The sequence below is a fragment of the Amblyomma americanum genome, chromosome 5, assembly GCF_052857255.1.
Source record: "Amblyomma americanum isolate KBUSLIRL-KWMA chromosome 5, ASM5285725v1, whole genome shotgun sequence".
In the NCBI taxonomy this organism is placed as follows: domain Eukaryota; kingdom Metazoa; phylum Arthropoda; class Arachnida; order Ixodida; family Ixodidae; genus Amblyomma; species Amblyomma americanum.
In genome coordinates, this window is record NC_135501.1 from 9,525,131 (window position 1) to 9,547,536 (window position 22,406).

The 22,406-nt window shown below is 49.3% G+C and overlaps 1 protein-coding gene across 5 annotated transcripts in view; it reads right to left on the reverse strand.

The window, feature by feature from the left end:
* LOC144132279 (uncharacterized) overlaps nt 1–22,406 on the reverse strand; it is a 181,254-nt gene that overhangs the window by 144,247 nt on the left and 14,601 nt on the right. For 4 of the 5 annotated variants that reach the window (XR_013314751.1, XM_077664593.1, XM_077664595.1 and 1 more), the window contains exon 2: nt 5,228–5,338. Coding sequence is in view for 4 of the 5 variants with exons in the window: in XM_077664593.1 (XP_077520719.1) it covers nt 5,228–5,338 (111 nt within the window). In the remaining variant the exon portion in view is untranslated. Of the gene's footprint in view, nt 1–5,227; nt 5,339–18,943; nt 19,033–22,406 lie in introns of all 5 variants that reach the window. The other variant, XM_077664594.1, reaches the window with a different exon arrangement.

A 22,406-nucleotide genomic window follows, 5' to 3' on the forward strand; every position in this document is an offset into this window, starting at 1 on the left:
GGGCCAGCGATGCGAGCCTTTTCCCCCGTCGCTCCTGTGCCATAACTGCAGGAGCCAGTCGCAACTGCACCCTCTGTGCCGCAGGAGTTCAGGCCACCCGTGAGCAAAGCGCACGTTTGGCGTGCGCCAAACAATCGGCCGCTCTGTTACCACTGCGGCGAGCCCGGCCACATCCTCCGCCACTGCTCCTACCACAGAATGGGTTTCAGGGGGTTTTCACCTGACGCACCTCGACCACGCTACGGTGAAAGACCACGGGATATCGAACAGTACTTGGCTGATAACGTGCAATCTTCGACCTCGCAGCGATGCCAGTCCCGATCGCCATCCCCAAGGCGGTTCTCTTCGCCCGGCTGCCCGTCATCCTCTGGCCAGTTCAGAGGCACATCCCCACGTCGGGAAAACTGAAGACGGCGTCCTCCGGGGGTAGGGCTGCCGCTACAGGACCGAGTAAAGAGCCTCCACCCGACGATTCGCCGCGACGCTCCGACCGACGACGACCTGAACCGACAACCTTGACGACGCGCTGCGACCGACTGGTCTCCGCCGAAATACCGGTATCCACTGACATCCACGACGTTACCGCACTCGTGGATACCGGCGCCGATTTTTCTGTAATGAGCAGACGGTTAGCCACGGACAAGGAAGGTTCTGACCCCTTCGCCTGGGCCGCACATCCGGACAGCTGGTGGCCACGTGGTAACTCCGATCGGTGTCTGCACTTCGCGAATCCAGATCCGCGGTGTTACTTTCCCTGGCTGCTTTGCTGTGTTACCCGAGTGCTCCAAAGACCTCATATTCGGTTTGGATTTCCTTCAGGAGTACGGTGCTGTTATCAACCTCCAGGAGCTAATAGTGTCGTTTTCCACCCAAGGCCCTGTCGACGACGATACCGAGCCACACAGGGCTAAGTTATGCGTCTGTGACGACCACGTATTGATCCCGTCCAGAGCCAGCATGTTTGCTACCGTCGAGTGTGATAACAGCCCCAGCACTCGTGGCATCGCTGAAACCAACATCTCACTGCTCCTGGGTCAGCAAGTCTGTGTAGCTCGCGGAATTATTGAATTGAACACTGGGCGAACCGAACTTTTAGTGACCAATTTTGGCTCTGAACCCCAGTGTTTGCCTGGCAAAACAGCTATAGCATATTTCGAAGAACTTAGCGAATTCGCGGGACAGCACTCGCTGTACGAAATCCCGGCATCAGTGGAGGCACCGACCACTCCCATAAAAACAGACGTGAACCCGAACCTCCCGTATAATCAGAAACGCTGCCTCGAGAGCATTACCGAATCTTTCCGCGGCTGTTTTGCCTCAATCTCCAAGGTTGGGCAGAGTCCGCTCATAAAGCACCGCATTATAGTTGACGCAAACCAGCGACCGTTATGCCAGCCGCCTTATCGGATCTCTTCAAAGGAACGGGATGCCATTCGCCGAATAGTTCAAGAAATGCTCCAAGACGACGTGATATAACCGTTGACGAGCCCGTGGGCATCGCCTGTTGTTCTAGTGGCGAAGAAAGATGGAATCCTACGGTTCTGTGTTGATTACAGGCGTCTAAACAAAGTCACCAAAACAGACGTTTATCCTCTGCCACGCATTGATGACTCCCTGGACCGGTTGCGCCACGCCACGTACTTCTCGTCACTAGATTTACGCAGTGGCTATTGGCAAATCGAGGTGGACGAACGTGACCGGGAAAAGACCGCCTTTATTACACCGGATGGTCTGTACGAATTCCGGGTGCTTCCTTTCAGCCTGTGCTCGGCTCCTGCTACCTTTCAGCGGATGATGGACACCATGCTTGCCGATCTAAAATGGCAGTCCTGCCTAGTGTACCTAGATGACGTAGTCATTTTCTCCGCCACGTTCGAAGAGCACCTGAGGCGCCTGCGGGCTGTGTTCGCAGCAATTCGTTCGGCCGGTCTTTCCCTCAAGCCCGAAAAGTGTCACTTCGCCTTCCAGGAGTTGAAGTTTCTCGGCCACATCGTGAGCGCTAGGGGAGTCAGCCCTGACCCCGTTAAGACAGCCACCGTTGCTGGTTTTCCCGTGCCAACCGATAAGCGCAGTGTGCGCCGCTTTCTGGGACTCTGCGCCTATTATTGGCGTTTTGTGCCGAACTTCTCCCAGATCACTGAGCCCTTCATCCGCCTCACAAAAGATGCCGAACCGTTCCTCTGGGACCAGGAGCAACAACAGGCCTTCGAAGACCTCCGTACTCGTCTCCAGAGTACGCCCATCCTTGGCCACTTCGATGAGTCAGACGACACTGAACTGCACACCGACGCCAGCAACATCGGCCTCGGTGCAGTCCTTGTGCAGTGGCAGGATGGTATCGAACATGTCATCGCATACGCAAGCCGCACCTTGTCATGCTCGGAGGCAACTATTCCACTACTGAAAAAGAATGCCTGGCAATTCTGTGGGCAGTGACCAAATTTCGCCCGTATTTACACGGCCGCCCTTTCAGAGTCGTCAGTGATCACCATTCGCTTTGTTGGCTGGCGAACCTCACAGATCCTTCAGGACGGCTTGCACGCTGGAGCCTGAGCCTTCTAGACTTCGATGTCACCATTGTTTATAAGTCCGGTAGGAAGCACAGTGATGCCGACTGTCTGTCTCGTGCTCCTAACGAGGATAACCGAACTGATCCCGACGACGATTCTATTTTTCTCGGCGCCATCTCCACGTCCATCCTCACTCAACACCAAAGGTACGACAGTGAACTACGGCCTCTCATTGAGTATCTTAAAGGAAGCTCTGCGTCACACCCGCGAATCTTCTCACGTGGACTGTCATAATTCTGTTTGCGCGATGGCGTTCTGTATAAGAAAAACTACAACCCAACGGAAGCTGCCTATCTGCTCGTCGTACCTGCGGCCTTGCGAGACGAAGTACTGCAGGCATGCCATGATGACCCATCTTCTGGTCACCTGGGTTTTTCCCGCACTTTGGCGCGGATACGCCAAAAGTACTACTGGCCCAGGGTTGCTGCAATTGTCCAGCGTTACGTCAGAACTTGCCGCGAGTGCCAACGTCGCAAGACGCCGCCGACTAAGCCAGCCGGACTACTGCAGCCTATTGATCCGCCACAAGACCCCTTCCACCAAGTCGGCATGGACTTACTTGGCCCATTTCTGGAGTCCTCGCTAGGTAACCGCTACATTGTGGTCGCCTGACTACCTCAGCCGGTACTGTGAAACTAAAGCTTTCCCTCGTGGTACCGCTGACGAAATTGCGAACTTTTTCGTTCAAAATATTGTGCTTCGCCACAGTGCACCCATCATCGTTGTAACTGACAGAGGAACGGCGTTCACCTCGGCCCTACGCAGGAAGTTATGTGCCTGAGCGGCACAAGTCACCACGAAACAACAGCTTACTACCCTCAAACGAACGGACTCACCGAATGGCTCAACAAGACGATCGCCGACATGATTTCCATGTATGTTGACGCAGACCACCGCAACTGGGACGCCATACTCCCTTACGTCACATTTGCCTACAACACTGCTCTACAAGAAACGACACGATTCACTCCATTTCGTTTAGTGCATGGTCGCGAAGCCACAACCATGCTGGACGCCATGTTGCCTCCGACTAGTAGTACCTTATCTGTAATGGGTGCTGCCTAATTCATTCGTCACGCCGAGGTCGCCCGCCAACTCAACCGACAGCGCATCCGACACCAGCAAGCCCTCGACGCTCGCCGCTTCCGCCACCGAGCTGTTAGTTACCAGCCCGGCGAACAAGTCTGGGTTTGGAGCCCAATCCGCATGCGTGGGCGCTCCGAAAAGCTTCTGCGCCGATATTTTGGCCCCTGTGAGGTGAACTATGAAGTTCTCCCCCAGGGAACAGTTCGCTCCTCTAGACGGCCGACCCCCGAAGTCATCCATGTCGCACGGATGAAGCCTTACCACGCCCGCTAGCGCTTCAGGTGTGTCTACACCAGCCGCCGGAACATTCGCCGTCCCTTGCCTTCCTGCTTCTCATTGTTGCGGCACCGAGTGGTTGCCCTTCAGAGAGGAGGAGTAATGCCACAGTACCAAGCAATCCAGTGGCGCCGTACAGCGGCCGAACTGTTTTAGATGGGACTTGCCATGCCTTGCGCACTCGAGGGGCTAGGGGATTCGTCTTCTTCCTCGCTCGAGCTCCCTGCTGTCTTGCACTCCCAGCACGTCTAATTAAACCTGGTTTGAGTGCTTCGCCCATTTGTCAGTGACAATACCGTTTATGTCATTTAAGTTACTTAATAGTTGCTGACAATTCCAGTGGATTAGGAATGCCATGACAATTTTTAGGGATGTACTTTGGAAACTTAGGTCTTTGTTTCTTCGGGGCCCATTATTGGGATTTTTCCCTTTTTACATTCAAGACAGCTCTGCAGCCACAGCAGTGGAGGTGAGCTCGGTGTTACGTGCATCACCTCACTAAATGCTCTGGAGAGGCCTCCTGAGAACTTGCGGGCGTACGGCTTGTAGGGCTCTCCCGACTGGAAGAAGCCTTGCGGGCAGCCGACACAGGGGTCGGCAGGCCCTTTTTCGAGCGTGGCAGGGTAGCCTTCGCTACGCCTGCCCGAGGCACTGATGACCATACTTCAGGCTTGGCCTTGGCAGGACCCAAAGCCTGGTATTGTGCCCCACCCCGTCGCACCGCATCGGCAAAATTTGTTTTTTTGCTGTGAACCAGAACGTTGCTGCGTTTATGCAAATCGTTTTCAAACAGTTATGTTTTCCTTAGTTTTAACAGTTTTGTCCAGGATGGACACCACCTCAAGTACGTGGGGTGGTCCCCTTCACAGTGGTGCAGCAGCGTTGCAGTCATCGAATTGGTGTTCACTGGATAGCACACGTTTGGGATCCATCACCAAACCTCTGGCACCGACGAGGATTCGGAATGTATGGTCGGAGAGCTATTTTCATGTAACCTACCTCTGTCCATTCGGGGCAGTTGGCTGGAGGCAAAAGTTAGAACTAAGTGCACGGCTGGCATTTCTTTGTCATCTTTTCGTAGTGAGGCATGCATAAAAAGGCAAGCATATGCAAAAGTACACCACAGCACCGGTGGTGTACTTGTTGACAAGCCAAGAAGAAAACAACATACACCATAATCCTATTTCAGCAGGCTCGGGACGGATGTTGTACAAGAGGGAAAAATGAATCATCACAAGATGCAAGCAAGCACCAATGTGCGATGAAAAAGAAAAATTATAACACCATTTACTTACAGCGTGGCGCCTGAGAAGCTCCTCGTTCTTGAGACGCATGTTCTCTATACGCTGCTCGACCAGCCGCTCCCGGTCCTCCCGTGACAGGTCTCCTCCAGCTGCTGCAAGCGGCTGAAGAAAAGGCAAACCCATTAGGCCCATCTAAACTGCCACAGACTGACACGTCCCCTCCAGCTCCCCATCTTGAAGTGAAATTAGCCAGGCCAGTTGGTTCATGACACATAAACAACAGCGCGACAGACGAGACAATAAGGAAGTGACACAAACACGAGCACTGTGTTTGTGTCTCTCCATTATTGTCCCGTCTGTCGTGCTGTTACTTATGTCTCCATCTTGGTTACTACAACTTGTAGCTGTGACCAACCACTGTTCCCAGCAATTACCAATCGCAATTTTCTTCCTTTGTGCATAAAATCCCACCCATCATGTGATTCCCAGTTACTTCGTCATAACCCTATGGTCATTTTTGGCTTATGCTGAGCCCAGTTTGTGTGTTTTCTGGCACTGTGTCCCGTTTAAAACAGTAAAGACATCAAAATTTTCGTAGCATATTGCCGCGAATATTTGCAGTGTTTGTTCGTTTTTCAAATCTGCCGCCACACCACTTTATCGCTTTGTTTGCGATGCAAGACGCGACTAGATTTATCTCGATTGATCGCAGCCAGGCAGAGCTGATTCTACATTGTTCCGGAATGTTCTAGTAACTTTGCACGCTTTATCTCGAAAGCTCGCTATCAGCTTTAAATTGAGCACGGCCGACAGCGACGGGCATTCTGTTTGACGACCGCCTAGCACGCTTCTCGCTTCACCGCCGCCGAGTGATTCAGTCCATTTTGGGTGCAAGTCAGCCCAATAAACAGTTTTCTTTTAGAGGACCCTTTGTCCGTCTTCATCGCTGCTTCGACTGCCGTCACCACTACGCGACATCTGGTGGAGGTGCTGGGTACGCCTTCCATGTTCCGGACGCCCCGTTCAAGTCGAGAAGCCAGCCCTCAGCGCTTCGCACCCGAGGACGAGCCAGCAGCTCAGCGAGCCAGCCGACGTCTCCAGGGAGAAGAGCCTGAGTTTGGGAAACTGCCGGACCGCACCAGACAGCGAAAAGACGCTGCTACGAGCACCACAACCTCGCCGAAGATGTCGACACCAATCATATTGCAGCAGCCGCGGGTGCCGCCAACTTTCAATGGATCCCTAGGCGAAGATCCTGAAGAATGGTTGGACCAATTTGAGCGCGTGGCGTCATTCAACAAGTGGGATGACACGGCAAAAATTGGACACGTGTTTTTCTCATTGGATGGCTCCGCACGCACGTGGTACGAAGAAAAGAAAGTTCAGTTTTTAATGCGCGGCGTAAAAGAACAACTCTTTTGAAGCCTCGTCCGCCAGCCGCCAAAAACAGTAGAGGAATTTATGCAAGAAGCCTGCACGATTGAGAAGACCCTCGACATCCGAGCTCGGCAGTACAATCGCCCTTCCTCTGCCTGTGCAATCCGTTCGGACACGTCGGCCACCACCAGCGACAGCTTGCGGGAAGTGGGAAGTTATCCCCGAAATCGTCCGAGAGGAGCAACGCCGATTACTGCCATCCTCCCCACAGCCACAAGCAGCGACTCTGATGGATGTGGTACGGGAAGAAGTGCAACAGGCACTTGGCACCCCGACGGCCACAGAACCCCTGACCATGACCTACGCCGCTGCAGTAAGCACTGCTCAGCCCCAACGACAACACCCATGTCCTCCCCGAGATGAGCCCCTTGTCCCACAACGCCACCTCCCAGCCCCCGCCCGCCCAGCATATGACCGATGCTCAAGCCCCAGGAAATCCGACGCTTGGAGGACTTCCGACAACCGGCCGTTGTGCTTCCACTGCGGTGAGCCCGGCCATATTCTTCGTCACTGCCCGTACCGACGTATCGGTCTTCGAGGATTCGCCGTTAACGCCCCACGACCACGCTTTGGACAACGTCCGCAGGAAATCGAAAAGTACCTGCGTCGAGAAGAGTACACGCCGAACCGCTTTTCGCGCTCACCATCGCCGTCAACCTCGCGCTTTGCGTCGCCACGCCGCAGCACGCAGCCGCGGTACGAGGAAGGTCTCCCAGCCCCCCGTAGGGGAAACTAAAGGCAGCAACCTCTGGAGGTGAGATTGCTCACGAGCGAAATGCCGAAGATCCTCCACCGACCACGCCCCATGAAGACGCTGCACCTGCGACGCCGCATGAAGAACCGACACTCGCTGCACCGACACTGCACACAATGAGAACCCCGACCACGACGAAAACTGCCTCAAAAACGACGCCGCCACCCAGAAGAGCTTCGACCACACGCCCCACCCGCGACTCGCATACGCGACGAAGCCGTGGCCCGGCGCCGAGAGGGACACAATGCAAGAGCCAGGACCTCCGACTTAGAAGTGACTATCGACGGCCAGAAAGTTACCGCTCTAGTCGACACAGGAGCCGATTACTTGGTGATGAATGGAACATTCGCTGCGCATCTGAGAAAAGTCACAACGGCTTGGGATGGCCCACAAATTCGCACCACCTCATTACGCCATCAGGACGATGCACAGCGCGAGTGACTGTCAAAGGACATACTTATCCTGCGACCTTTGTTGTGCTACCGCAATGCTCCCGCGAAGTGATCTTGGGTATGGATTTCCTTAATGAGCATCAGGCGATCATCGAGCTGCGATCCAAGCTGATCACGCTTTTGACGGACGAAGCCATCGCTTCGATGAAAACTCGGGAAAATCACGTTGCCCTGAGTGTCCTGGAGGAAGAAGTGAGCGTCCCACCCCGATCAAGCGTTATCCTGACCGTAGGCGCCACGAAAGCCATTAACGCTGAAGCCATCATCGAGGGCAACATGCAGTTGCTCCTAGACCGAGGAATCAGCATCGCAAGAGGCATCGCACGTTTCCGCAACGGTAAGGCCGAAGTACTGCTGACTAACTTCAGCGAAAAATACCGGCACATTAACAGAGGAACGACGATTGCTTTCTTCGACGAAATAACTGACGTACGAGACTCCTTCGCCCTCTCCGACCCTTCCGCAGAAGATTCACCTGATCAAAACAACTCGCCCACTTTCGACATCAACCCAGCCCTGCCTCGGAACAGACAAGACCAGATCCGCAATCTGCTTCGAAGCTACAGTGAGTGTTTTTCGACATCGCCGAAGGTCCAACAAACGCCAATTGCCAAGCATCGCATTATAACGGACCAACACGTCCGACGTCTCCGTCAATGCCCGTACCGTGTGTCACCGCGAGAACGACAGGCCATCCGGGACCAAGTCGAAGAAATGCTTCGCGACGACGTCATCCAGCCTTCAAACAGCCCATGGGCGGCACCGGTTGTTCTAGTGAGAAAGAAAGACGGCGCACTTCGATTCTGCGTTGATTATTGCCGCTTGAACAACATAACAAAGAAGGACGTCTACCCCCTCCCACGCATCGACGACACACTAGACCGCCTCTGCAACGCCAAATATTTCGCGTCGATGGACCTCAAGAGCGGCTACTGGCAAATTGAAGTCGACGAAAGAGATCGCGAGAAGACAGCATTCATCACTCCGGATGGGCTGTTTGAATTCAAGGTGATGCCATTTGGTCTCTGTTCCGCACCAGCGACGTTTCAGCGAGTAATGGATACGGTGCGGGCAGGCCTGAAGTGGCAAATTTGTCTGGTATATTTAGACGACGTCATTGTCTTCGCCTCGAACTTTGAAGAGCACCTCAAAAGACTTAGAACAGTACTAGACGCCATCAAGTCATCTGGCCTAACCTTGAAAGCAGAGAAGTGCCACTTTGCCTACGAAGAGCTGCTGTTTCTAGGCCACATCGTTAGCAAGGAGGGAGTGCGCCCGGACCCGCAGAAAACAGCTGCTATTGAACAGTTTCCACCGCCGGCCGATAAGAAAGCAGTGCACAGATTTCTCGGACTGTGCGCATATTACCGACGATTTGTGAAAAACTTTTCGCGCATCGCCGAGCCCCTGACCAACCTGACGAAAGCAGACGTGCCGTTTAAATGGGAAGCGCCGCAAGCAGAAGCCTTCAAGGAACTTCAACTGCAGTCCCCACCGATCCTCGCGCATTTTGATGAAAACGCCGATACTGAAGTTCATACCGACGCAAGCAGCGTGGGCCTACGGGCCGTTCTCGTTCAAAAAAGCAACGGGCTGGAGAAAGTCATCGCATACGCTAGCCGTTCTCTTTCCAAGGCCGAGGTTAACTATTCGACAACTGAGAAGGAGTGCCTTGCCATCATCTGGGCTACGTCAAAGTTCTGCCCCTACCTATACGGACGACCATTCAAGGTGGTCAGCGATCACCACGCGTTGTGCTGGCTTGCCAATTTGAAGGACCCCTCTGGCCGACTTGCTCGATGGAGTCTGCGTCTCCAGGAGTTTGACGTCACCGTCGTTTACAAGTCCGGACGCAAGCACTCTGACGCCGATTGCCTCTCACGAGCCCCTGTAGATAAACCGCCGCCGGACGACGATGAGGACGCCTTCCTGGGACCCATCAGCCCCAGCTCTTTTGCTCAGCAGCAACGCTCAGACCCCGACCTGAAACGACTCATCGAGTACCTGGAAGGCAAGGTTTCTTCACCCCCCCGCTTCATTCAAGCGAGGACTGTCTTCCTTCTGTGTGCAGAATGAGGTCCTTGTGAAGAAGAACTTTCGAGCGAGAAGAACAGCCAACCTCCTTGTTGTACCTGCTTGTCTCCGCGAAGAAGTTCTACAGGCTTCACACGACGAGCCGACAGCTGGACATCTCGGGTTTACTCGCACCCTCCGCCGCATTCAAGACAAGTATTACTGGCCCCGACTGTCTGCCGATGTCGCACACTATGTGAAAACCTGCCGAGATTGTCAGCGACGAAAGACTCCTCCCACACGACCAGCAGGATTTCTGAACCCCATTGAACCTCCCTCAAGACCCTTTCAGCAGATCGGCATGGACTTGCTTGGCCCTTTTCCAATGTCAACGTCTGGAAATAAGTGGATCATCATAGCGACCGACTACCTGACCCGCTACGCCGAGGCGAAAGTTCTACCGAACGGAACAGCAGCAGAAGTCACCAAATTTTTGTGGAGTGCATTCTTCTTCGACACGGCGCCCCCGAAGTGCTCATCACGGACAGAGGAACAGCATTCACAGCGGAACTAACGCAAGCTATCCTGCGTTACAGCCAAACCAGCCACCAGAGGACAACTGCATACCATCCGCAGACCAATGGACTGACCGAGCGCCTGAACAAAACCATCGCCGATATGCTCGCCATGTATGTCGATGCCGAACACAAAACCTGGGATGTCATCCTGCCTTACGTCGTCTTCACCTACAACACCGCAGTGCAGGAGACCACTCAGATGACGCCTTTTAGGCTCGTCCATGGCAGGGAGGCCACGACCACGCTGGACACCATGCTGCCCATTGTTACCGAAGAAGAGAATGTCGACGTTGCCGCCTACCTTCAACGCGCAGAAGAAGCTCGAAGGCTTGCCCGATTACAGATCAAAGATCAGCAGCGGTCCGACGCCAGACGCTACAACCTACGAAGACGCAACGCGGAATACAAGCCAGGAGACCAAGTCTGGGTGTGGATGCCCATTCGCCGCCGTGGATTAAGTGAAAAGCTTTTGCACCGCTATTTCGGCCCGTACAAGGTTCTTCGTCGGCTAGGTAAACTGGATTATGAAGTCATCTCTGACGTAATGAGTGCATCCCAGCGACGCCGCGTACGACCAGACGTTGTCCATGTAGTTCGTCTGAAGCCGTATTATGCGCGCTAAAGGCCGCTGCATTTCCATGCTCTACTTTCGCAAGATCCGTTTTTTTTTCTCTTACTAGTCGCATTATTTGTTTTAATGCATTGGGTCGATGCTTCTTTGAGAGGGGAGTAATGCCGCGAATATTTGCAGTGTTTGTTCGTTTTTCAAATTTGCCGCCACACCACTTTATCGCTTTGTTTGCGACGCAAGACGCAACTAGATTTATCTCGATTGATCGCAGCCAGACAGAGCTGATTCTACGTTGTTCCGGAATGTTCTAGTAACTTTGCACGCTTTATCTCGAAAGCTCGCTATCAGCTTTAAATTGAGCACGGCTGACAGCGGCGGGCATTCTGTTCGACGACCGCCTAGCACACTCGTCGCTTCGCTGCCGCCGAGTGATTCAGTCCACTTTGGGTGCAAGTCAGCCCAATAAACAGTTTTCTTTTAGAATTGGAAGTGAGTTGAACTTCCCCGAGAGTTACTACAGGGATCTTGTCTTGGTTGGGAGGAGTGTTCTTTGTCCGTCTTTGTCCCTTTGTCCGTCTTCATCGCTGCTTCGACTGCCGTCACCACTACGTGACAATATTTCTCCTTTCGAATGATGCGTCAAACATTAGTAAACATGAATCACTACATAGTTCAGAGTGGTATGAGTGCACAGTGGCTGCACAGCTACCATAGTCCTTCATAAAGTCAGCAATAAGATTCAGGTCATCACGGTGGCTCAGTGGTTATGGCACTCGGCTGATGACCCAAAAAAAGCGGGTTCGATCCTGGCCACGGCGGTCGAATTTCGATGGAGGTCAAATTCCAGAGGCCAGTGTACTGCGCGATGTCAGTGCACGTTAAAGAACCCCAGGTGGTCGAAATTTCCAGAGCCCTTCATTACAGGGTCCCTCATAGCGCGAGTCGCTTTGGAACGTTAAACCCCCATAAACCAAACCAATCGCAATAAAACTCCTATAAGTAGGGGTGTCAGGCAGGGATACACGATCTCTCAAATGCTATTCACCGCTTCTTTACAGAAGGTATTTCAGATACCTGGATTGGGAACAGTTAGGGGCCAAAAGTTAAAAGTGTTTGTGCCGTGTAACTGTACGTGCAAGATATTCTACTTCCACTGCTGGTGCTCTGTGGCGATGTTAAGGTTAATCCTGGACCGCACACTGATGTTACAACTTCTGGGTGGTCAGAAGAGCACGTAGGAAATGCTGAACGGAATCGAGGCAAAGCTCAAACAGGCTGAAGAATCCGCAGCAATAGTAAAGGAGGTAGGCACGAGGATCAGTGATATGGAAAAAATTATCACAGCCTTGGAAAGAAAGTTGATATCGAAGACAGAAGTAGGAGAAATAACCTCATTGTGTATGGCATTCCTGAAAGTACACATCACTTATGGAAGATGTGGTTGATGACTTGTTTAAAAATACACTCAGCATGCATGTACCCTCTAATAGGACAAGTTGTCGGGCTAGTTGGTGTCGATCCATTCTTTCTTGAAAGCGCTTCAAAAACACGGACAGAAGACATAGAAGACGACGTCACAGGCACTGATGTCAGTGCCTGTGACGTCGTCTTCAGTGCCTGTGACGTCGTCTTCTATGTCTTCTGTCCGTGTTTTTTAAGCGCTGTCAAAAAAGAATGTACCCTCTGCTGAAAGGATACACAGAGTGAGCCCAAAGAAGCCAGAGAAACCACGGCCAATAATTCTTAAACTTGTTGATCACCGAGAACAAGTGAACATTTTTCAAAACTGCTTCAACATAAAAAAAAATATATATCCGTTGGTGAAGACTTTTCAGCAGCCATGAGTCAAGTCAGAAAATGCTTATGGGACAATACGGCTGACATTACAAAGCAAGGAGGAAAGGTCAAGTTGGTCTACGCTAAAATTAGAATTAACAAAGAAATGTTTCAATGGGACAGCGCCGAAATGAAAATGGTGCCAGTGCTGTGTTGTGTCCCTGTCTGTGTGTTCTTCTACGTCCCGTACGTTGCGCTGTAATCATGGAATATAGAAACCAACTCGCCCAACAACTTGCCTTGTTGGTGCCGGTCGTTGCACATTCACTCGCGTCTGAAAACACTCCATGACCCGAGACTCGTGTCGACAGTGCATTTTGTTGTGTCAACGTGAATGCACATAGTATAGTTAACAAGATCTGGAAAGTATCATAATGGTCCATAGCCCACACATCATAGTTACTACAGAAACTTGGTTGCAATGAGATATCAGCGATGCTGAAATCACTCCCGGAAGTTACGGAGTTCACCGTAACGACAGAGATTCCCAAGGTGGTGGAGTAGCCGTACTTTTTAAAGAGTGCTTTAGTGTATCGAGACTTACTATCCCTGTTGGAATGGAGTGTGTTGTTGTGAAGGTGGTTCTAGAAGGTTTTCACCTTCTGACTGATGGATTTAATCACCCTCCAAACTGCAGCCCTGCATTTTTTGAAAACCTGAATGAATTTCTATGCGGATATAGGAACCGATCTTGTACCATTTTGTTGACAGGTGATTTTAACGCCCCAGATGTTAATTGGACTAATGAGTTCCCAAATGCATGCTCTCATGCGGCTGAGCCCTTTGTTGACATATTCCTCCTATACAATTTAACCCAATTAGTGAAGCTCCCCACTTGTGTTCACGGTGGAAGTGTATCAACTTTGAATTTATTAGCATGAATCCCAGCATGCACATTTTCGAAGGTATTTCCGACCCCAAAATGATGCCCTTTACAATGGAATTGAAGAATGTTTCAAGCTGAAGCAAAAAGAAATTTTTGTGCACGATTTTTCTCACACCAGTGATGTGGATGCGGCGTTTCACCATGCATTCTCTTCCTTTTGTCTCCCCACTTGTCTGCTGATAGGTTGTGGCTGTTCTTCAAAGACTTAGTCATGCACTGTATAAACTGCTTCATTCTAAACGAGTGAGTGTGCCAACACCGTTACGACCCTCGGTGATGTCGATCATCCAAGCAGCGTCAAGAACATCTTGCAAAAAGGACCCAAGCACTGTTTTGAGCCTCAGACGAACCGCCCGGCTCTGGTAGCGATGGTACGAAAAATCGGCTGCAAAGTCAATGACAAAGAGAGGGACTGGATCTTTGGGGAAGGTGTCGCATGCCTCAACAAATAGCTCCCGAGCAAGAACCCTCCGCTCAATAGCCTTGCCAGATTCATAAAGTCGTCTGACCTCGCTGTTCTGGAGGCAAAGAAGGTGGTTTTGTTGTCATGCCGAATGATACCTTCAACAAAAAAGCTACTGAAGTCATCAAGAACTTCAGACCAGTCGACTTTAACCCTTCCAGACAAAAACATGCCGCATTAAAACTGCTTGCAGGGATGAACATGGAATCAATAGGAAAGACAGTCAAAGCGGCCGAGACCGGGTGCCTCGAAATTTTCTTTTCAGGAAAAACGCATAAGCCTGCTTGCCCCCTACGTGCCAATGCATCTGAAAGCGATACGTGGCAAAAAGTTGTGACTTCCTTCGGCGCCAACTAGAAAGAATAGCTGGCGGCGACCCTTATCGCGTTTGAAGCTCAACGGAAGTGGTGCAGGTCCTGGAAGGAGGCAAGTTGTCGGCCTCCACTAATTTTTCTATTGACTTTGAGGACTTATTTTACTCTGTGCCTCACGACGGTTTGTTTGATGCTGTCCGTGAACATTTGGAAGAAAATGGCCAAGTAAGGTTTCAGAATTCCATTGGTGTCACAAGTGATAAATTTCTGGACCTCCTAAAGTTCTATTTGGGTTCTACTGTTATTTGCTTCCAGGAAGAGTTTTACTTACAAAAGGTGGGAATATGTATAGGTTTGTCAGTTGCTCCAGTCCTATGTGAAATCTTTCTGGCGTCATTTGACCGGCACCTTGAAGCCAGCTTTAAGAGCAAAGGGATAGCACGTATTTTCAGATATTGATGACTATCTTATCCTTCTTAATGTTCCTACGCACAGTGCCGCAGATACACTTATAAACCAAACTCTGACAGCTTTTGGTTCTTTACCGCGGGGCCTGAAATTCACGCATGAACGGGCAGATAATGATCGACTTCAGTTTCTGGATACAGCTTATATTTACAAATGCGCATGTGTGTTGGGCTTATTAGCCGCGCTCAAAGAAGTCACTTTTGAACCGGAAATGGAAGTGAAGCCTCTAGAAGCACAACCAAATGCCACCTCTTAATTACGGGTTCACAGCTTACGTACACACTGTGCCAGCTACTAGAACGGATGCTAACTATTCAGAATGTTATGACTGTTACCACCTGGCTCTGATTGGTTTTCACCCTCACTTGAGTGCTGACGACCATACCTCGGCAAAATCAAAGCAAAAATATGGGCTCACTCAAAAACACTCTCACAGAGGCCCGGGCTGACTCAAACTCATGAGCTCAAACTCATTTAGGCTCACAACTCACTTGGGCTCACTCAGGCGAGCCAGTCATCCGGGGTCAGCCACCCATAGCGACTCACGTCTCATTCACTCACGACTCATCTAGGCTTACTCATTTGAACTCACTCATTTCAACTCATGCCTCATCTGTACTCATGACTCACCTGGGCTAACTCATTTCGACTCACGACTTATCTGGGCTCACCCAACCCACGACTCACCTGGACTGACAAATTTCATCTCACGACTCATCTACGCTCACTCATTTGAGCTCACTTGCACATTTCAACTCATTACTCACCTAGGCTCACCTTTACTCAAAACTTCTCTAAGTTCAGACATCGGAGAGCTCAATCGGTTTCATGCCCAACATTTCATGCCGTTACGCGATGGCGTAGAGGTAGAACATCCGCCTCGCGTGCAAGAGGACCGGGGTTTAAATCCTGGTGCCGCGCAATTCTCCACCGGGCTAAAAAAAAAAAAAAATCCGCGTGTCGATGGAATTGCATAACCAGGCCTGGAGTGCGGCCTGATCTCGGTGACCAGAACCGACAACGCACTCTCTCACCAGAGCAGGATTTGGCCACCCTGGTGTAGTACTTGGCCACAACCTTCTATGATCAAACCAATTAACCCTCGGCCCTCAGTCCCCAGCGGCTGCAGAGCAACTGACCACGGCGGCGGTCAGACCTGTGACGCAGCGGAGGGTGCTAAGAATCTCTGGCTCCGGACAGGCCGCCATTGGAATCTGAACCTGGCAACGTTTAACGCTAGAACTTTAGCTAGTGAGGCTAGCCTAGCAGTGCTGTTTGAGGAACTAGCGGGAATTAAATGGGATGTGATAGGGCTTAGCGAAGTTAGGAGGACAGGTGAGGCGTATACAGTACTAAAGGACGGACACATACTGTGCTATCACGGGTTAGAGGATAGACGAGAACTAGGTGTGGGGTTCCTCATTAATAAGGATATAGCTGGCAACGTAGAGGAGCTCTACAGTATTAACGAGAGGGTAGCAGCTATAGTAATTAGGCTGAATAGGAGGTACAAGCTGAAAGTGGTGCAGGCCTACGGACCCACATCCAGCCATGATGACCAGACCGTTGAAAGTTTCTATGAGGACGTAGAATCTGCAATGAATAAAGTAAAATCGCAGTACACTGTACTGATGGGCGACTTCAATGCGAAGGTGGGCAAGAAGCATGCTGACGACCATGCGGTAGGTGACTATGGGTTAGGCTCTAGAAATGGCAGGGGAGAGTTATTAGTCGAATTCGCGGATAGAAATAATTTACGGATCATGAATACTTTCTTCCGCAAACGAGAAAACAGGAAATGGACCTGGAAGAGCCCCAATGGTGAGATTAAAAATGAAATCGACTTCATACTATGCGCTAAACCTGGCACTAAACTTAGCACATACGAACTTCGAGAACAATGTATGGAAACACCTCGTGTACACACAAATTATGGTTTTCAGAGGTTAGGATGGCAAATTCGTGACTTAATTAACCAATACCCTATTATTCTGGATACTGCACGCACTACCCCCTCTATACGTAAATACAAAATGTCAATTAAAGCAATGCTCATAAATGAACCTTAAAGATAAAAACTTAATGTATACCTATCACTAGTGTATGTTTTGTAAATATTGCTTTGGTCGAATTCTGGTTAATGTATGCTGTGTGTGTTTTGTAAAGCCAGTGTTTTGTAAAGATGTCTTAATATATTGTGTAAAAATACTGAAAGTGTGTTCTATTATGTAATGCTCTTCTTGATTTTGTGTAGCCAGTGGTGCCGCCTGTCATCCGGGTGGCGTGGCCTCGTCAGGCAATGTATGCCTTTTGCCACGTCACCCTGAACAACCTCTTCGTTGTCTGAAATAAATTCTGAATGAATGAATGAATGAATGAATCATTCAGGATGTGGCCGTCCTCGGAAAGGTGCGTTGTAGCGACCACAGAATGGTAAGGTCTAGAATTAGCTTAGACTTGAAGAGGGAACGGAAGAAGCTAGCGAAGAAGAAGACCATTAACGAGTTAGCCGTAAGAGGGAAAGCGCAGGAGTTTAGGATAGCGCTGCAAAACAGATACTCGGCCTTAACTGAGGAAGATGATCTTGATGTTCATTCAATGCACGATAACCTGACATCAATAATTACGGAGTGCGCAGTAGAAGTAGGCGGTAGGACAGTTCGAAATGATACCGGGAAGCTATCTCAGGTGACGAAAGATCTGATTAAGAAGCGCCAAAACATGAAGGCATCTAACACTACCGATAGAATAGAACTAACGGAGCTATCAAAGTTAATAAATAAGCGCAAGGTAGCCGACATAAGGAAGTTTAATATGGAGAGAATCGAGCATGCTATAAAGAACGGAGGTAGCCTAAAAACAATGAAGAGGAAACTAGGCATAGGTAAAAACCAGATGTATGCATTAAGAGACAAGCAGGGCAATGTCATTAACAATATGGATAAGATAGTTAACGTAGCCGAAGAGTTCTACACAGACCTGTACATGAATAGGACAAATTGCCGGGCTAGTTGGTAATGATCCATTCTTGTTGACAGCGCGTTAAAGCACAGGGACAGAAGAAACACGGAGGACGACGTCACAGGCGCTGAACTTCAACTTTATTCAAGAATCATCGAAACACTGCATATATACCCATGACAGAGACGCCACCAAGCGGCGAAAGTTTTATGCGCTCGTGGAAACAGAGATGATAAGGCAGGTGGGGCAAAATGACAAAGGCTAAAAAAAAACCGAAAAATTTTGAACAGAGCAGGAAAAAGCAGAGCAAGAAGATGCAAAAAACTTTACCAAGTCATTTGAAAGAAACACTCCGACACGTGAAAATAGTGGCGCAGATGACAGACAGAATTTTGAAGACGGTTCCCGAAAACATTGAACCAAAATATACGCGTAAAACAAAAATCAAACGTGGCGAAAAAAGAAAAGCATAGTGGCAAGGAAAAACCAACAATGAAAAAGCACAGTGGTGATTGGATAGGCAAACGAAGTTCAGTGGGCTCTTTTTCCTCGTCACTCACCGAGCCCTGCCATTTAGTACCCATTATTGCTGCAGCGACTTGCAGAGCGAGAATGTTCAGTTTCTGCATTCGCCGCAAAATATTGCCCCCAGATCTGCTGGTGATGTTAGGAGGCTTCCGGCCCACTGCTGGCCATGCCGCCCGCCTTTGCAAGATCGCTCGTTCGGAATGGAGACATCAAGCTCGCCTGCACCGGGAACACCTACGACTGCTCACGCTCTACACCTCGCCGTCGCCCAACTCTACCAGGAAGTGGCGTGAAACTTCTATCATTGCCGATTGGACCACTGAATTCCTGTGGCAACAAATCCTACCGAGTCTGCGTGCACTTGTGCCTTCTAGGAAGAACTGCGCCGTGAACCAGGTGCACCTCGCTGAAGGTGTCACGTCAATCCCGGAGGATGTTCAGCGATTCCTTGGTCATGGGCCAAAGTTCGCTGTGCAACCTAAGAGGACAGCGCCAGAACTGCTCACCTTGGTCAGGCAAGTCTCCAGGCTTGCCCCCTCGGGGGAAGCAGATAGATGTATCGCGGACGGCGTTGACGTGTTGATGCGAAGCAAGTCTGAAGGAAAGAAGTTGCCAATAAAAAAAACAATTTCGCATTTAAGTGATAACCATTTATCTCTGCTAACTGCTGACAAGGAGGGGGGTTTGTGATTCTACCTGAACAATTGTACCTGTCCAAGGCCGCCGAAGCAATTCAGTCAGCGTTTAAAAATAGCCCGGTCACTTTAGCAACCAAGCAATGAAATGTAGCTAAAAAACTTTGCCAAAGATTGAATCTCGAAAAGCTGGCTCGTTCAATAGAAGGTAACAATAACACTTGCTTGCGAATGTTCTTCACCGCCAAAACATACAAGGTAGGGTGCCCTCTGCGTGTTATTGTTTCGGAGAAAAATACCTGGCAGAAAGATGTAGCTAAGTACTTGCAAGATAACCTGAAATTGCTTTCTATTTATGATCCCTTTCTGGTGAAGAACACGGAACAAGTCATTGGGTTTTTGAATGCGAATAGAGGTAAAGTCTTTCGCGGATTTTCTATAGACGTCAAGGATTTGTTTTATTCTATCCCTCAAAATGACCTCATGAAATGCGTTCGCGAAGCTATCGACAATCACGGCGCCATAACCTTCCAGAATGAGTGTGGTGTTTCGGTGGATGGGTTCTTGGAATTGCTCTTTGTATACCTAAAATCAACTGTTACTGAATGGAATGGGTCACGTTTCATTCAAAAGCAAGGAATCTGTATAGGATCATGCATTGTCCCCGTGCTTAGCGATCATTTTCTTGCCATGCATGACAGAGCTCTCAGGAACCAATTTGAGCATTCAAGTGTTCAAAAAATTTTCCGCTTCGTCGATGATTTCTTAGTCCTTTTAGACTGCAACAACGAAGCTTTTATTCAGGAAGTGCCTCAAGTTTTTAGTGTTTTTAAGGGTACTTTAGCTCCACTCGAACTAACACATGAACTGCCGGACAATGATTCCTTGCGCTTCCTGGAGCTAAGGATTTTCTTCACGCACAATCACGTGTGCTGGGCATTTGAGCCGAGGGGCAAAAAGGCCATCCTACCTTATGACTCCGCTCACTCGAAGCTGGTGAAAAGAGGTATTATCCAGTCTTCCTTTCTTAATTCCTTGAACAAGTCGTGTGAGCACAAACTTCAGGAAAGCTTCACAAACCAGATAAGCAGGCTCACGCACTCAGGGTACCCGCCACAACTGCTTAGTTCTGTTGCAGAAAAAGTTCTGAAAATTATCAAGCGCGAGAATAGGAGGGCTCCGGCTGAAGCGCGCAAGCAATATGAAAAGGTTGCTGTTATCCCCTACATGCACCAAATTTAACACAACCTTAAAGAAATTGGAAGCAAAGCAGGAGTGGACGTCGTTTTTTCCGCCCCTCAGCGCCTTTCGCAGCTCTGTAGGATTGTAAATGAAAAAGAGAAAAGAAAAAGAGGTTGCACCATTCGGCACAGAGATCCCTCTACGGCATGCGCGGAAGGCGTCGTTTACTCAATTCCTTTGTCCTGTCGCAAGGTATACATCGGCCAAACAGGCCGATGTATCAATGATAGGCTGAGGGAACACAAGAACGATTTATCTGGTACTTCACTCAGGAATCTGCCCGTTCACTGCCAAAACTGTGACCCACAAAATCCATGCCATCCTTTGCTCGAAAAAGCCACTGTGATAAAAACGCACAGGAACAAGTTGACACGTGAAATAGTGGAAGCAACCGAGATTGCCAGGCACGAGGGTGAATGTGTAAGTGCACCCTCGGTTTCATTGTCGAAAAAAGAGTTAATCTTTCTATCGGGGCCTGTTTGAAGTGGTAATGGTTTTACAAAGGAGTTAAACAAAAAATTTTTTCCCACTATTCTCTCTTTTTCGCTTTTATTGTTTTTATGCACCTCATCTTTTAGCTTTAGCAGTGTTTTTTGTTGGCTTCATCTATCATGATCCTCCCAGTTTTTTATCGTTTTATCTATCCAGTGCATTTTATCTTTTGTGTTTAGCCGCGTTAATTGCAGGCTTCACCTGTATCGTTAAATTTTCGTTTGCCTATCCAATCACCACTGTGCTTTTTCATTGTTGGTTTTTCCTTGCCACTATGCTTTTCTTTTTTCGCCACGTTTGATTTTTGTTTTACGCGTATATTTTGGTTCAATGTTTTCGGGAACCGTCTTCAAAATTCTGTCTGTCATCTGCGCCACTATTTTCACGTGTCGGAGTGTTTCTTTCAAATGACTTGGTAAAGTTTTTTGCATCTTCTTGCTCTGCTTTTTCCTGCTCTGTTCAAAATTTTTCGGTTTCTTTTTAGCCTTTGTCATTTTGCCCCACCTGCCTTATCATCTCTGTTTCCACGAGCGCATAAAACTTTCGCCGCTTGGTGGCGTCTCTGTCATGGGTATATATGCAGTGTTTCAATGATTCTTGAATAAAGTTGAAGTTCAGCGCCTGTGACGTCGTCCTCTGTGTTTCTTCTGTCCCTGTGCTTTAACGCGCTGTCAACAAGAATAGACCTGTACAGTAGCCAATGTAACCAGAGCGCTCATGAGAAAGACAGCAGTGCACAGCAATGCGTCATCCCGCCAGTAACAAAAGATGAAGTAAAGAAAGCCTTAGAAGCAATGAAAAAAGGAAAAGCAGCTGGGGAAGATCAGGTAACAGCAGATCTGTTGAAGGATGGAGGGGACATCGTGCTTGAAAAACTAGCCACCCTGTATACGCAATGCCTTATGACCTCGACTGTACCAGAAGCTTGGAAGAATGCAAACATTATCTTAATTCATAAGAAGGGAGACGCCAAGGACTTGAAAAATTACAGGCCGATAAGCTTACTATCCGTTGCCTATAAAGTATTTACTAAGGTAATCGCTAATAGAGTCAGGGCAATGTTAGACTTTTATCAACCAAATGATCAGGCAGGCTTTCGTAAAGGATATTCCACAATAGATAATATTCACACTATCAATCAGGTGATAGAGAAATGCACAGAATATAACCAACCTCTATATATAGCTTTCATTGATTACGAGAAAGCATTCGACTCAGTGGAAACCTCAGCAGTCATACAGGCATTGCGTAATCAGGGGGTAGAAGAGCCTTATGTCAAAATACTGGAAGATATATATAGCAACTGCACAGCTACTATAGTCCTCCATAAAGTCAGCAATAAAATTCCAATAAGAAAGGGCGTCAGGCAAGGAGACACGATCTCGCCAATGCTGTTCACCGCATGTTTACAGGAGGTATTTCGAGGCCTGAATTGGGAACAGTTGGGAATAAGAATAAATGGAGAATACCTAAATAATCTGCGATTTGCTGATGACATTGCCTTGCTGAGTCACTCAGGAGGTGAACTGCAAATCATGATCAATGAGTTAGACAGGAAGAGCAGATCGATGGGTCTAAAAATTAACATGCAGAAAACCAA